The sequence below is a fragment of the Spodoptera frugiperda genome, chromosome 8 (assembly GCF_023101765.2).
Source record: "Spodoptera frugiperda isolate SF20-4 chromosome 8, AGI-APGP_CSIRO_Sfru_2.0, whole genome shotgun sequence".
Lineage (NCBI taxonomy): Eukaryota > Metazoa > Arthropoda > Insecta > Lepidoptera > Noctuidae > Spodoptera > Spodoptera frugiperda.
Window position 1 is genome coordinate 3472117 of NC_064219.1, and position 17300 is coordinate 3489416.

General features: G+C 48.0%; 1 protein-coding gene across 1 annotated transcript; it reads right to left on the minus strand.

Annotated features, from left to right (window-relative positions):
* Positions 1-6094: 6094 nt before the first annotated feature.
* On the minus strand, positions 6095-17046 carry LOC118275651 (fibroin heavy chain). Its single transcript, XM_050695647.1, has 6 exons — positions 16893-17046; positions 12841-16429; positions 12424-12579; positions 9766-11586; positions 9115-9150; positions 6095-8853 (listed from the first exon to the last, which is right to left on the minus strand). Exons 1-6 carry the CDS (start codon positions 16932-16934, stop codon positions 6170-6172), a joined length of 8328 nt encoding a protein of 2775 aa, XP_050551604.1. The 5' UTR covers positions 16935-17046; the 3' UTR covers positions 6095-6169.
* Positions 17047-17300: the final 254 nt, after the last annotated feature.

Sequence of the window (17300 nt, forward strand, 5' to 3'; positions counted from 1 at the left end):
CCACCTTGCTTTTACAGCTGGTTTGGCGTATGTTTTTAAAGAATCTTTATATTATTTGATTCTTCTTACTGATAATATGTTGTGATAAGTGACTGTTCTATTCTATCACAGCTTAGAAGATTAGGAAGGATAGCAGAATCCAGTTCACGCCAAAAATGTGCCTAAAAGCCTATCCTGCACGGCCTACATACATGCACCTATGTACTACACAAGAGAGCCTATGTTCCCTAGTCGATTATTCACCCGATAGATACACATAGGTAAAAAATACAGACGAGCCTACGCAGAATAGATGCAAAAGTCAAATAAACCCAAATCATGCATTCATTCCACTCGGCGTACCATCTCATTTGCGGGCCACACTAGAGAAACAAACATCTAGGTATGTACATGCAATACATAGGTATATTTTCGAATTTTATGCGTACCACGTTCGAGATGCGTTAGTGTTGCACTCTAGTTTTTGGTAGCGTGTATGCGACCAGCGTACGTTGATACGTCACCACGCGAGTAAATGCCTAGTTTCGTTCGAGAATTGACGTGGCAATGGAGGTGGAGGGGGTCAAATGATACTGGCTGGTTGTTGTAGTGTGCGTGAGTAGTTGAGTAATAGTGTAGGGGTAGGCCCGCCCCCGCCGCGTCATCGCACTGACTGCGTCTGTGTTAGGAACATTTAAAATGCCCCCCCGTGACGATCACTACGCGGCCATATTTTTTTTTTATTTTTTTTTCACATTAGAATGTAATTGTGTAATACGGTTTATTAAGGCTTGATATTAGGTTTGGGTGGTTGTTTACGATATTGGTAGCAGATGAAATCGATAAAAAAGGAATAATATTTATGTATTGCTGCGATGCCTGCACGATAGACAACAATTCTTATTTCAAACAATAAAAAAAATTATGACATATTTTTTTACGTTTTTCATATTTTGAACTTCTGCGGATAAAAAAGGAATCGATTATATGAAAAAAAAACTATTATTTACATTCAAAAATACTTTTACGTAGTACTTATACTTTTTATGTAAGGGGACCGTAATTTGTAGATTCATTACCTACTTCTCTTACATGTTGAACTAATGTCGTTGTGACTCGGAGGGATAAGACGCCCGTTTCTCATGCATGGGGTACATACGGGTTTGGAACCTACCAACGGCAAGTACTAATATTACATTTTCCTAGTCATATGTACTTTCTAAGATTATTTAGACACGACTGATAAACGGTGAAGGAAAACATCCTTAGGAAAACTGTGTTTATAATTCCTAATTATAAGTTTGAAATCGCCAACCCGCATTGAGGAAGCGTAGTAATTAATGCTCAAAACTTACTCCATGTGAGAAGAGGCCTTTGGTCAGCATTGGCCACTTATAGGCTGTTGATGATGACTTCTCTTAGATACTCTCACTAATTTTAGGTGTAAATTAAGATCACCTATTTACCTTAAAAATACCTTATTAACTCAGAGTCGCGGGAGCCAGTGGATGCAGGTGGCGGCTTGTCGTTCCACGTCGAGAACTAAGGAGGAGGCCTTTGTTCAGCAGTGGACGTTTCTCGGCTGATGATGATGATGATGATGATGATGGTTTAACTTTAATCCCGCCAACACTTAGATATCACATAAAACACAATTTTAAACACTTTCTAAACTCTTCACACATTGTTTCATGAACATTTTATAAACACATCACCCACTTTACTATCACAAAAATCTTATATCCAGGATCGAACTGCTATTCAATTGTCCTACAAAGATACTGTCTTATTCAACGGGCAAAGGTGAAATGGTCAAATCTTAAAAACAGTGGTCAGTTATTCTCACATAAATTTGTATTAATTTACATTGATTCCGATGTCATCTTGCCCGTGGGTACTCTTCTAAGTCAGGGGTCACAGCCTCGCGGTCTCGCGGTAACCGGTTCTTTAAATCCATTCCCGTTTTGTTACATTACAAAAGGAAGGAAATAGCAATAAATTTTATATTTATCTATATCTATACTTATAAAAAAAAACATACCGGCCGAATTGAGAACCTCCTCCTTTTTGGGATGTCGGTTAATAAATCTGTAGAGAGATCAATCCTGAACATATTTAAAAAATAACTATTAGGGATGATTAGTGACCAATACTGATGCCAAAAATGCAATCAGTAAAATTGTTGTCCTTCTGTCTGTATGTTCTTCATAGAAACAAAAAGTACTCGGCGGATTTTAAAGGAATTTGGTACAATTATTCATCTTTTTTAAGGTTCATGTTTGATAAATATGACGTACAATATACACATAGTTTCACTGACTATATTACAGACCATATTTACCTTATTCCCACTGCAACCCTTGTAACTTTTAAAACTTTTTGATTATTAATTTTTTCAAATTGATTATTTGCTTATATTTAATTATTGGGTTATTTTAGATTATATGTGCTTGTAGATTTTTTTTTTAATTTGATTATGTTTAAATTTGTACGATTATGTTTTATTTGATGTTTGCTATATTTCGCTCACTTTTTTTGTTATATGTTATATTTTTTTTAGTTTATGTCATTGTGTAAGTTTTTTAAATTTTTTGCATGATGTGGCCTCCTATAATTATTGAGGAAGCAGATAGTTTTAATATTGATTGTATTGTTATTCGTGTTATCCATGTGTATTCCTAGTCGGATACTCTTATTAAGTAAATAAATAACTAAACTGAAATTGTTGTTTCGGGTCTGGGTGTCATGTGTATGTGAAATTGTATATCTGTAAACGCACCCACGACACAGGAGAAAATCCTAATGCGGGGCAACGTTTAAAAAAAATGAACTCTAAACGTGGTACTCATAACTTTTGGTGGAAAATTGACGTATATTGTTTATATGCAGTAGTACCTCCCTATCGAAAGTTAAAGGGCATAAAACAATATTTTTCTACTTTAAGAAACGTTGCCCCACACTAGGGTTTTCTTCACATCTTCACAACAACAACTTGTGGATCAAACAAAAAGTTGCTCCGTGCGGGGATCGGACCGGCTACACGTTGCACGGCAGCCGGTTGCCCAACCACCACGCCAGCCGTGCAGTTACTTGATACTTTAATAAGTATGTGTTGAAGTATATTTGAAATTCCCGCGTTCTACATAGATGTCACTTTTGACACTTATTTTGTTTCCCTCATCACTCACTGTGTCATTCTCTCTGCTCTGATCTTTACTGCTGTTTTTTTTTTTTTTTTTTTGAGGGGGGAAAATCGTCCAATGTCTTCTCCCGCCTTGGGCGAGGCGAGAGGGAGTGTCAGACTCTTACTGACTAAAAACCACCCCGTTCCTTCTCCTGCTTTTCGAGCCGGAGCCCCGGTAAACCCGCTAGGTAGTACGCAGCTCCGGATCTTTACTGCTGTAACGTTCGTTATTTTTTCCAAAGTGAGAAATAAAACAAAATATTAAGTAAATGACTGTCTTATTACAACAGTATATAACAAGGAGTGTTAATTTATTTATGATAATATGAATTTAAGTAAAAATTCATCATAGTCTTTGTTTAAACAAGAAATAAATTCATAGTTAAAAAAAAACTAAAGCTAGCTATTATACTGCATATTATACAATGTGATAGGCGTGGGACTTCTAACCCGTTAAGGCTGAGTACTACATCTAATTTTATCGACAAAAAAAATAATATGGGGGGTTGAACCCCTAATTGAAAATATTGAAAAATAGTGATTTTTTCGGTAAAAATAATTCACAAATTATTTTTTTTCTCACCAAAACATTATCAAACATATGAAAAAAGTAATGAATTAGTTAGCCAAGGTTATTAGGTACCGTTAGTCGTTTTTTTTTGTTTCTACGGCGCATACAACCTTTGATATTAAAAAAAGTAAAAAAAATATTAAAATAGCCATAACTTTTAGGGGGAGGGGATTCGACCACTTCGACCCCCGACTTTTGTCGATAAAATTAGGTGTAGAACTCAGCCTTAACGGGTTAGAAGTCTCGCCCCTATCACATTGTATTTTTGAAGTCAAAACAAACTTAATATTAGTTAGCTATACAACGTGTAACAAAAAGGGGGTATACATATCAAGTGTACGGTTTCTAGATAACATAACAAACGATACGGGAAGGGTTTTTTAAACTCATGTTTTCATGGTACCAAGTTATGAATTTTTCAAATCGCGCCGGCGCGCGCTTCAAAATTAGGTAGACAGGTACTAGGCGATCAGATTGACATAAGAAATGTTTCGTGATATTAGCGAGTGATCCCTGTAGTGTTATGACACGTTTGTATGATTTGAAATCAAGAACTATGCGATACCAAGTATTTGGTACAAAAATTTTTTTAAACGTATTTTAAGCTGAAACTTTGTGTAGAGATTCTATTCAACCTGTATTCATCAGGGCTTCTTGATGTATATGGGTATTTTGTTACACCTTGTATAATGCTGCATTGGTTAAAGAAAGTTTGGGGCTATCAAATATTTTTACAGAGAAGGTAGTACTTGATACACAGGGGTTCAATTGTCAGCCGTTATAATTCTTCTGTACGTGTGTATGTCACTGAACTCCTCTTAAACGACTAGACGGATTTTGATGAAACTTTTTGTGTGTGTTCAAGGGGATCTGAGAATGGTTTAGATTCACAATTTTGTCAGCTGGACAATGATTTTTTGATTAATTTTTAATTTATCAGTAGTTGTTGATTTTGGAATGTTTCCGACAGACGGCGCTACCATCGCAGTGTCAAATATTAATGACGTTAGATATTGTCATAACATTTGAATAACAATTTTCATCAAAAAGGTCCAGAAAGTTTTAGCTTATTAAAAAAGTTTAAAATTTTCAAATTAAAGACGTGTAGACAGGACAACGTCTGTCGGGTCCGCTAGTATTATAATAAAGCTGAAGAGTTTGTTTGTTTGTTTGAACGCGCTAATCTCCGGGCATACTGGTCCGATTTGAATAATTCTTTTTGTGTTAGATAGTGCATTTATCGAGGAAGGCTATAGGCTATAAAACATCACGCTATGATCAATAGGAGCCAAGCAGAGCGGGTGAAACCGCGCGGAAGTAGCTAGTGACTCATATAACACATCAAGAGGTTATAATAGTGTCCACTGCTAAGCAACGGTGCCTTCAAGGGAAGGAAAGGTGCCATCATTAAAATTTAAATCTATTTAAGAACGAGAGCTACCTGGACTGCCTCGTTGGTCGAGTGGTCGCAAGTGCGACTGCCGGACAAGGGGTCTCGGGTTCTATTCCCGGGTCGGGCAAAGTATAACTGGGTTTTTTTCGGTTTTTCAAAAATTTCTCAGTAGTAGCACGAAGTCTGGAATTGTGTCCGGTATATGGCAATAGGCTCACCCCTTATTACATGGGAATTATAACACAAATGGTGAAAAGTTGGTGTACATTGTATAGCGGCATTACGTTTCGTAATGAGCACCTCTGCCTACCCCTTCGGGGATCAAAGGTGTAATGTTGCTTATAGCTAACTGGTTTAAAAGTCAATGGTAAACGATCATCACTGGATATTAAATCTCAATTCTTTATTGCTTTCCACATGTAAGGCTTAGGTGGTGGTAGACTTAACTATGACACTATGTAGATCTTATCTTGTGGCTGTGTCTGATTTATGTTCGTATGTATTTTTGTGTTTGTTGTACGATATTTTGTGTGTGCTTTGATTATGCAGTATGTTAACCAACAGAGGGCGTTCCTTTAAACTCGTTATTAAATTGATATGCGGAAAAAATACTTCCATGAATGATAAAATCTTAATATCAACACAGTATCTGTGTGTCGCAGTATCAACGCAGTGTCAATAAATGCAAAGTGATGCTTACTACTTTTCTTCATATCAAGGTGGTCTACATAGTTTACACATGTACGCAAATATTTATGGAAGATATAAATTTAATGGGGGAACATTTGTGGTGGCTGGTATCATTCAGCAGCGTGTAAACCACAAGCCAAAGTTTGAAACGCCATCTTTGTTCCTATTAAGGTGAAGCTTCATCTAGACATACTTATAATCAAAGTGTGTAAAATACAACGAGGTCAGATTAATTATTTACAGTTTGTTGTATTGCACATAGAATAAAACGACTGAATAAAATGCCAGAATTTAATTAAGTAAAAAACAAAAGATGTATCCAGAAAAAAGAGACAAAAGATATTATAAGAAACTAGCAAGTAGTGCAGGGTGACCGGCGGGTGCCGAACTTAACAAATAGGTTTCTGCGAGTGATACGGCAGTCCTTGCGACCTCTTGGGCCGAAAGCTCCCGACCCAGTACCTGCAGAAGCACCAGCTCCGGCTGCTGCTGCTGAACTAACGTCAGCAACAGGTCCTCCGTACGGTGCGTATGGACCTGAGATACCAGCTGCCGAAGAAGTTCCATAAGAGACATTTTCAATCACAGTAACATCGCCAATATAGCCGTTGCCTGTGGATGAAGCTCCAGCAGAGGCTGATGCTGCGGCTGATGCTCCTGAACTGCCTGAGCCATATCCTCCAATACGTCTACCACGAGCATCGACTCCTCGTGATCCAGCTGCACCACCAGCTGCTGCTGCTGCTGCTGCTGCTTCTGCCTCAGCTGCTGCCTCAGCTGCTGCTTCAGAAACAGCCACTGCATTTGCTTCAGCATTTAGTGCTGCTTCTGCGGCTGCAACGGCTGCTTCAGCGTCAGCTTCGGCGGCAGCAATGCCGGAAGAAAGGTTGTCTGATCCATATGCGTTGTACACATCAAGTTCTTGTGATCCATAGGGTCCGAGTTGTTGAACGCGTTTTCCTCTGCCACTTTGACCGCCTGCTGAAGAGGCTGCTCCTGCTGAAGCTGCTGCTCCTGCACCAGATTGTGATCCAGCGGCTCCGTATCTACCGTAACGTCCATTGCGGCCACCCAAGCCAGATTGTCCAGCGGCGCCAGCGCCTGCTGCTGCTTCAGCTCCTGCACCTGCACCTGCACCTGCTCCTGCACCTGCTCCTGCCTGTGAGCCAGATCCGTATCCACCGTACAATTCACCCAAATCAGCGAAGTCATCCAAACCGTTTTGTGTGTATTGATCGTAGGGCCCAGCACCACCTGCTGCTGCTGAAGCTCCGGCTCCAGCACCAGATTGTGATCCATAGCCACCGTAGCGTCCATTACGACCGCCCAAGCCAGATTGTCCAGCTGCTCCAGCGCCTGCTGCAGCTCCTGCGCCTGCGTTGTCAAATCCGTAGTCACCATAAAGTTCTGAACCTCCTGCTCCTGCTCCTGCTCCTGCTCCAGCTGATGCAGATGCAACGGATGATGACTGATCGTTAGTTGTAACTGTGATGTCGTATTCTCTTCTTGTCACAGACGAAGCTGCTCCTGCTCCAGCTGATGCAGATGCGCCTGATCCGTAGCCACCGTTGCGTCCGTTACGACCAGCCGCTCCAGATTGTCCAGCTGATGCTCCGGCTGATGCTCCGGCTGATGCTCCGGCTGATGCTCCTGAACTGCCTGGGCCATATCCTCCAATACGTCTACCACGAGCATCGACTCCTCGTGATCCAGCTGCACCACCAGCTGCTGCTGCTGCTGCTGCAGCTTCTGCCTCAGCTGCTGCTTCAGAAACAGCCAATGCATTTGCTTCAGCTTCTAGTGCTGCTTCTGCGGCTGAAGCTGCTGCTCCTGCTGAAGCTGCTGCTCCTGCACCAGATTGTGATCCAGCGGCTCCGTATCTACCGTAACGTCCATTGCGGCCACCCAAGCCAGATTGTCCAGCGGCGCCAGCGCCTGCTGCAGCTGATGCTCCAGCTCCTGCACCTGCTCCTGCACCTGCTCCTGCACCTGCTCCTGCCTGTGAGCCAGATCCGTATCCACCGTACAAATCACCCAAATCAGCGAAGTCAGAGTTTGCTAGACCTGGAGCCGAGGCGTCCAAACCGTTTTGTGTGTATTGATCGTAGGGCCCAGCACCACCTGCTGCTGCTGAAGCTCCGGCTCCAGCACCAGATTGTGATCCATAGCCACCGTAGCGTCCATTACGACCGCCCAAGCCAGATTGTCCAGCTGCTCCAGCGCCTGCTGCAGCTCCTGCGCCTGCGTTGTCAAATCCGTAGTCACCATAAAGTTCTGAACCTCCTGCTCCTGCTCCTGCTCCTGCTCCAGCTGATGCAGATGCAACGGATGATGACTGATCGTTAGTTGTAACTGTGATGTCGTATTCTCTTCTTGTCACAGACGAAGCTGCTCCTGCTCCAGCTGATGCAGATGCGCCTGATCCGTAGCCACCGTTGCGTCCGTTACGACCAGCCGCTCCAAATTGTCCAGCTGATGCTCCGGCTGATGCTCCGGCTGATGCTCCGGCTGATGCTCCTGAACTGCCTGGGCCATATCCTCCAATACGTCTACCACGAGCATCGACTCCTCGTGATCCAGCTGCACCACCAGCTGCTGCTGCTGCTGCTGCAGCTTCTGCCTCAGCTGCTGCCTCAGCTGCTGCTTCAGAAACAGCCACTGCGTTTGCTTCAGCATTTAGTGCTGCTTCTGCGGCTGCAACGGCTGCTTCAGCGTCAGCTTCGGCGGCAGCTATGCCGGAAGCAAGGTTGTCTGATCCATATGCGTTGTACACATCAAATTCTTGTGATCCATAGGGTCCGAGTTGTTGAACGCGTTTTCCTCTGCCACTTTGACCGCCTGCTGAAGAGGCTGCTCCTGCTGAAGCTGCTGCTCCTGCTGAAGCTGCTGCTCCTGCACCAGATTGTGATCCAGCGGCTCCGTATCTACCGTAACGTCCATTGCGGCCACCCAAGCCAGATTGTCCAGCGGCGCCAGCGCCTGCTGCTGCTGATGCTTCAGCTCCTGCACCTGCACCTGCACCTGCTCCTGCACCTGCTCCTGCCTGTGAGCCAGATCCGTATCCACCGTACAAATCACCCAAATCAGCGAAGTCATCCAAACCGTTTTGTGTGTATTGATCGTAGGGCCCAGCACCACCTGCTGCTGCTGAAGCTCCGGCTCCAGCACCAGATTGTGATCCATAGCCACCGTAGCGTCCATTACGACCGCCCAAGCCAGATTGTCCAGCTGTTCCAGCGCCTGCTGCAGCTCCTGCGCCTGCGTTGTCAAATCCGTAGTCACCATAAAGTTCTGAACCTCCTGCTCCTGCTCCTGCTCCTGCTCCTGCTCCAGCTGATGCAGATGCAACGGATGATGACTGATCGTTAGTTGTAACTGTGATGTCGTATTCTCTTCTTGTCACAGACGAAGCTGCTCCTGCTCCAGCTGATGCAGATGCGCCTGATCCGTAGCCACCGTTGCGTCCGTTACGACCAGCCGCTCCAGATTGTCCAGCTGATGCTCCGGCTGATGCTCCTGAACTGCCTGAGCCATATCCTCCAATACGTCTACCACGAGCATCGACTCCTCGTGATCCAGCTGCACCACCAGCTGCTGCTGCTGCTGCTGCTGCAGCTTCTGCCTCAGCTGCTGCCTCAGCTGCTGCTTCAGAAACAGCCACTGCATTTGCTTCAGCATTTAGTGCTGCTTCTGCGGCTGCAACGGCTGCTTCAGCGTCGGCTTCGGCGGCAGCAATGCCGGAAGCAAGGTTGTCTGATCCATATGCGTTGTTCACATCAAATTCTTGTGATCCATAGGGTCCGAGTTGTTGGACGCGTTTTCCTCTGCCACTTTGACCGCCTGCTGAAGAGGCTGCTCCTGCTGAAGCTGCTGCTCCTGCTGAAGCTGCTGCTCCTGCACCAGATTGTGATCCAGCGGCTCCGTATCTACCGTAACGTCCATTGCGGCCACCCAAGCCAGATTGTCCAGCGGCGCCAGCGCCTGCTGCAGCTGATGCTCCAGCACCTGCAGCTGCTCCTGCACCTGCTCCTGCACCTGCTCCTGCCTGTGAGCCAGATCCGTATCCACCGTACAAATCACCCAAATCAGCGAAGTCATCCAAACCGTTTTGTGTGTATTGATCGTAGGGCCCAGCACCACCTGCTGCTGCTGAAGCTCCGGCTCCAGCACCAGATTGTGATCCATAGCCACCGTAGCGTCCATTACGACCGCCCAAGCCAGATTGTCCAGCTGCTCCAGCGCCTGCTGCAGCTCCTGCGCCTGCGTTGTCAAATCCGTAGTCACCATAAAGTTCTGAACCTCCTGCTCCTGCTCCTGCTCCTGCTCCTGCTCCAGCTGATGCAGATGCAACGGATGATGACTGATCGTTAGTTGTAACTGTGATGTCGTATTCTCTTCTTGTCACAGACGAAGCTGCTCCTGCTCCAGCTGATGCAGATGCGCCTGATCCGTAGCCACCGTTGCGTCCGTTACGACCAGCCGCTCCAGATTGTCCAGCTGATGCTCCGGCTGATGCTCCGGCTGATGCTCCGGCTGATGCTCCTGAACTGCCTGGGCCATATCCTCCAATACGTCTACCACGAGCATCGACTCCTCGTGATCCAGCTGCACCACCAGCTGCTGCTGCTGCTGCTGCTGCAGCTTCTGCCTCAGCTGCTGCCTCAGCTGCTGCTTCAGAAACAGCCAATGCATTTACTTCGGCTTCTAGTGCTGCTTCTGCGGCTGAAGCTGCTGCTCCTGCTGAAGCTGCTGCTCCTGCACCAGATTGTGATCCAGCGGCTCCGTATCTACCGTAACGTCCATTGCGGCCACCCAAGCCAGATTGTCCAGCGGCGCCAGCGCCTGCTGCAGCTGATGCTCCAGCTCCAGCTCCTGACTGTGCGCCAGTTGATCCTCTATTGTAAAGTCCGTTGTATCCCTCCAGACCAGACAAAACACCAGCGTCCAAACCGTCTACTCCATATTCATCGTAAGGCCCAGCACCACCTGCTGCTGCTGAAGCTCCGGCTCCAGCACCAGATTGTGATCCATAGCCACCGTAGCGTCCATTACGACCGCCCAAGCCAGATTGTCCAGCTGCTCCAGCGCCTGCTGCAGCTCCTGCGCCTGCGTTGTCAAATCCGTAGTCACCATAAAGTTCTGAACCTCCTGCTCCTGCTCCTGCTCCTGCTCCTGCTGCAGCTGATGCAGATGCGCCTGATCCGTAGCCACCGTTGCGTCCGTTACGACCAGCCGCTCCAGATTGTCCAGCTGATGCTCCGGCTGATGCTCCGGCTGATGCTCCGGCTGATGCTCCTGAACTGCCTGGGCCATATCCTCCAATACGTCTACCACGAGCATCGACTCCTCGTGATCCAGCTGCACCACCAGCTGCTGCTGCTGCTGCTGCAGCTTCTGCCTCAGCTGCTGCCTCAGCTGCTGCTTCAGAAACAGCCACTGCATTTGCTTCAGCATTTAGTGCTGCTTCTGCGGCTGCAACGGCTGCTTCAGCGTCGGCTTCGGCGGCAGCAATGCCGGAAGCAAGGTTGTCTGATCCATATGCGTTGTTCACATCAAATTCTTGTGATCCATAGGGTCCGAGTTGTTGAACGCGTTTTCCTCTGCCACTTTGACCGCCTGCTGAAGAGGCTGCTCCTGCTGAAGCTGCTGCTCCTGCACCAGATTGTGATCCAGCGGCTCCGTATCTACCGTAACGTCCATTGCGGCCACCCAAGCCAGATTGTCCAGCGGCGCCAGCGCCTGCTGCAGCTGATGCTCCAGCTCCTGCACCTGCTCCTGCACCTGCTCCTGCACCTGCTCCTGCCTGTGAGCCAGATCCGTATCCACCGTACAAATCACCCAAATCAGCGAAGTCTTCCAAACCGTTTTGTGTGTATTGATCGTAGGGCCCAGCACCACCTGCTGCTGCTGAAGCTCCGGCTCCAGCACCAGATTGTGATCCATAGCCACCGTAGCGTCCATTACGACCGCCCAAGCCAGATTGTCCAGCTGCTCCAGCGCCTGCTGCAGCTCCTGCGCCTGCGTTGTCAAATCCGTAGTCACCATAAAGTTCTGAACCTCCTGCTCCTGCTCCTGCTCCTGCTCCAGCTGATGCAGATGCAACGGATGATGACTGATCGTTAGTTGTAACTGTGATGTCGTATTCTCTTCTTGTCACAGACGAAGCTGCTCCTGCTCCAGCTGATGCAGATGCGCCTGATCCGTAGCCACCGTTGCGTCCGTTACGACCAGCCGCTCCAGATTGTCCAGCTGATGCTCCGGCTGATGCTCCGGCTGATGCTCCGGCTGATGCTCCTGAACTGCCTGGGCCATATCCTCCAATACGTCTACCACGAGCATCGACTCCTCGTGATCCAGCTGCACCACCAGCTGCTGCTGCTGCTGCTGCTGCAGCTTCTGCCTCAGCTGCTGCCTCAGCTGCTGCTTCAGAAACAGCCAATGCATTTGCTTCAGCTTCTAGTGCTGCTTCTGCGGCTAAAGAGGCTGCTCCTGCACCAGATTGTGATCCAGCTGATCCGTATCCTGCGTAACGTCCATTGCGGCCACCCAAGCCTGATAGTCCAGCGGCGCCAGCGCCTGCTGCAGCTGACGCTCCAGCTCCTGCACCTGCTGCTGCTCCTGCACCAGATTGTGATCCAGCTTGTCCGTATCTACCGTAACGTCCATTGCGGCCACCCAAGCCAGATTGTCCAGCGGCGCCAGCGCCTGCTGCTGCTGATGCTCCAGCTCCTGCACCTGCTCCTGCACCTGCTCCTGCACCTGCTCCTGCCTGTGAGCCAGATCCGTATCCACCGTACAATTCACCCAAATCAGCGAAGTCATCCAAACCGTTTTGTGTGTATTGATCGTAGGGCCCAGCACCACCTGCTGCTGCTGAAGCTCCGGCTCCAGCACCAGATTGTGATCCATAGCCACCGTAGCGTCCATTACGACCGCCCAAGCCAGATTGTCCAGCTGCTCCAGCGCCTGCTGCAGCTCCTGCGCCTGCGTTGTCAAATCCGTAGTCACCATAAAGTTCTGAACCTCCTGCTCCTGCTCCTGCTCCTGCTCCTGCTCCAGCTGATGCAGATGCGCCTGATCCGTAGCCACCGTTGCGTCCGTTACGACCAGCCGCTCCAGATTGTCCAGCTGATGCTCCGGCTGATGCTCCGGCTGATGCTCCGGCTGATGCTCCTGAACTGCCTGGGCCATATCCTCCAATACGTCTACCACGAGCATCGACTCCTCGTGATCCAGCTGCACCACCAGCTGCTGCTGCTGCTGCTGCTGCAGCTTCTGCCTCAGCTGCTGCCTCAGCTGCTGCTTCAGAAACAGCCACTGCATTTGCTTCAGCATTTAGTGCTGCTTCTGCGGCTGCAACGGCTGCTTCAGCGTCGGCTTCGGCGGCAGCAATGCCGGAAGCAAGGTTGTCTGATCCATATGCGTTGTTCACATCAAATTCTTGTGATCCATAGGGTCCGAGTTGTTGAACGCGTTTTCCTCTGCCACTTTGACCGCCTGCTGAAGAGGCTGCTCCTGCTGAAGCTGCTGCTCCTGCACCAGATTGTGATCCAGCGGCTCCGTATCTACCGTAACGTCCATTGCGGCCACCCAAGCCAGATTGTCCAGCGGCGCCAGCGCCTGCTGCTGCTGATGCTCCAGCTCCTGCACCTGCTCCTGCACCTGCTCCTGCCTGTGAGCCAGATCCGTATCCACCGTACAATTCACCCAAATCAGCGAAGTCATCCAAACCGTTTTGTGTGTATTGATCGTAGGGCCCAGCACCACCTGCTGCTGCTGAAGCTCCGGCTCCAGCACCAGATTGTGATCCATAGCCACCGTAGCGTCCATTACGACCGCCCAAGCCAGATTGTCCAGCTGCTCCAGCGCCTGCTGCAGCTCCTGCGCCTGCGTTGTCAAATCCGTAGTCACCATAAAGTTCTGAACCTCCTGCTCCTGCTCCTGCTCCTGCTCCAGCTGATGCAGATGCAACGGATGATGACTGATCGTTAGTTGTAACTGTGATGTCGTATTCTCTTCTTGTCACAGACGAAGCTGCTCCTGCTCCAGCTGATGCAGATGCGCCTGATCCGTAGCCACCGTTGCGTCCGTTACGACCAGCCGCTCCAGATTGTCCAGCTGATGCTCCGGCTGATGCTCCGGCTGATGCTCCTGAACTGCCTGAGCCATATCCTCCAATACGTCTACCACGAGCATCGACTCCTCGTGATCCAGCTGCACCACCAGCTGCTGCTGCTGCTGCTGCTGCAGCTTCTGCCTCAGCTGCTGCCTCAGCTGCTGCTTCAGAAACAGCCACTGCATTTGCTTCAGCATTTAGTGCTGCTTCTGCGGCTGCAACGGCTGCTTCAGCGTCGGCTTCAGCGGCAGCAATGCCGGAAGCAAGGTTGTCTGATCCATATGCGTTGTTCACATCAAATTCTTGTGATCCATAGGGTCCGAGTTGTTGAACGCGTTTTCCTCTGCCACTTTGACCGCCTGCTGAAGAGGCTGCTCCTGCTGAAGCTGCTGCTCCTGCACCAGATTGTGATCCAGCGGCTCCGTATCTACCGTAACGTCCATTGCGGCCACCCAAGCCAGATTGTCCAGCGGCGCCAGCGCCTGCTGCAGCTGATGCTCCAGCTCCTGCACCTGCTCCTGCACCTGCTCCTGCACCTGCTCCTGCCTGTGAGCCAGATCCGTATCCACCGTACAATTCACCCAAATCAGCGAAGTCATCCAAACCGTTTTGTGTGTATTGATCGTAGGGCCCAACACCACCTGCTGCTGCTGAAGCTCCGGCTCCAGCACCAGATTGTGATCCATAGCCACCGTAGCGTCCATTACGACCGCCCAAGCCAGATTGTCCAGCTGCTCCAGCGCCTGCTGCAGCTCCTGCGCCTGCGTTGTCAAATCCGTAGTCACCATAAAGTTCTGAACCTCCTGCTCCTGCTCCTGCTCCTGCTCCAGCTGATGCAGATGCAACGGATGATGACTGATCGTTAGTTGTAACTGTGATGTCGTATTCTCTTCTTGTCACAGACGAAGCTGCTCCTGCTCCAGCTGATGCAGATGCGCCTGATCCGTAGCCACCGTTGCGTCCGTTACGACCAGCCGCTCCAGATTGTCCAGCTGATGCTCCGGCTGATGCTCCGGCTGATGCTCCGGCTGATGCTCCTGAACTGCCTGGGCCATATCCTCCAATACGTCTACCACGAGCATCGACTCCTCGTGATCCAGCTGCACCACCAGCTGCTGCTGCTGCTGCTGCTGCTGCAGCTTCTGCTTCAGCTGCTGCCTCAGCTGCTGCTTCAGAAACAGCGACTGCGTTTGCTTCAGCTTCTAGTGCTGCTTCTGCGGCTAAAGAGGCTGCTCCTGCACCAGATTGTGATCCAGCTGATCCGTATCCTGCGTAACGTCCATTGCGGCCACCCAAGCCTGATAGTCCAGCGGCGCCAGCGCCTGCTGCAGCTGACGCTCCAGCTCCTGCACCTGCTGCTGCTCCTGCACCAGATTGTGATCCAGCGGCTCCGTATCTACCGTAACGTCCATTGCGGCCACCCAAGCCAGACTGTCCAGCGGCGCCAGCGCCTGCTGCTGCTGATGCTCCAGCTCCTGCACCTGCTCCTGCACCTGCTCCTGCACCTGCTCCTGCCTGTGAGCCAGATCCGTATCCACCGTACAAATCACCCAAATCAGCGAAGTCATCCAAACCGTTTTGTGTGTATTGATCGTAGGGCCCAGCACCACCTGCTGCTGCTGAAGCTCCGGCTCCAGCACCAGATTGTGATCCATAGCCACCGTAGCGTCCATTACGACCGCCCAAGCCAGATTGTCCAGCTGCTCCAGCGCCTGCTGCAGCTCCTGCGCCTGCGTTGTCAAATCCGTAGTCACCATAAAGTTCTGAACCTCCTGCTCCTGCTCCTGCTCCTGCTCCAGCTGATGCAGATGCAACGGATGATGACTGATCGTTAGTTGTAACTGTGATGTCGTATTCTCTTCTTGTCACAGACGAAGCTGCTCCTGCTCCAGCTGATGCAGATGCGCCTGATCCGTAGCCACCGTTGCGTCCGTTACGACCAGCCGCTCCAGATTGTCCAGCTGATGCTCCGGCTGATGCTGATGCTCCGGCTGATGCTCCTGAACTTCCAGGTCCGTAACCCAACTTATTAGGTCTTACTGGAGCTCTTGATCCAGATGGTGTACCCGAAGCTGAATTTGAAGTTACACTAACTGATCCAGATGAGCCAACTGTGTCACGTCGGAGTCCTCCGGGTTGGTTACCAGAATATGAAGAAGAAGAAGCTGATGCAGAACTGGTAGCGGTTGCTGTAGCTTCGTATGGAGCAGGCACCTTGGTAACGATAGATTCTTCTTCGTAAATTGTTTGGTGACCCTCGTCATCGACATCTATGACATATCTTATAGTTTTATGTTTTCCTGCTTCGTGATGTTTATTAAGTCCTTTTAAAGGACTATTTTCCATGTCTATCTTCGATCGAATTGTTTTGACTTCTTCGTAGTTTCCACTCTCATCTCTGATTATCTTGTCAGTTTCATTCAAGATAGTCTGGTGAGCACCAGGGAGTTTTTCGAACTCACCGAAGAAGTCCTCCCACTCATTAGCGATTGCGAACTGTCAATAGAAGTAAATATATGTTTACAAGATAATATCATATTGTGTTGTTTCTACAATTATTTATATTATAATATGTAAGTGAGATAATCTAATATTACAGTTATATTTAGAAAAATATGTTAGACCTTAAACAATTTTGAAATGAGAAGGAAGGTGGTTCTGGAGACTCACAGACGAAATTACAATAACCACGACGTAGTAATGTAAGTAATGTCTTGATTAGTATAAATAATAAATAAATTGATCATAAAGAAATCGATTAATCTTGGAGTAATCGACATGTAACATCTTTGTAATATTATTATAATGAATTAAAAGTCAAGTTAAGCTCATAATGCTACAAAATAGGGTAAATGATAAAGGGTGTATTTTAGTGTAGACAAAATACAAAACATAAAGGAGAATAGTATTCGAGAGAGATAGAGTAGTAGTAGTAAGAGAATAATAGTTTTTATCTTACCTGCAAGGCGCAGCAAAGGATCACGAAGGTTGTTCCTCTCATTTTGATTGAGAGTTGGAACCGAACTGATGCCGATACAAAATTCCCAGACCTTTTTATACTCAAAATCTAGCCTAACATTGACGCAAATAAAATTTAAAACAAAAGTTTTTTAAAACAAATATTTACGAAAAATAACAATAGGTTTAGAATTTGATTATAACTGAAGTTACTTCGCGATTTATTACAATAAAATAACAATTAGTGCTTGATTGAGACATTGTAGTTATTGAATTGTGTGTGTAAACAGACGAACATGTGGTTTTACTATATAGAGAAACAAATGTATTGATTAAGATGTCTATTTAACATCTGGTCTTGAACAAATAAAGGGAAATCATGAACGTTTACTTGGAAAAACATATTGCT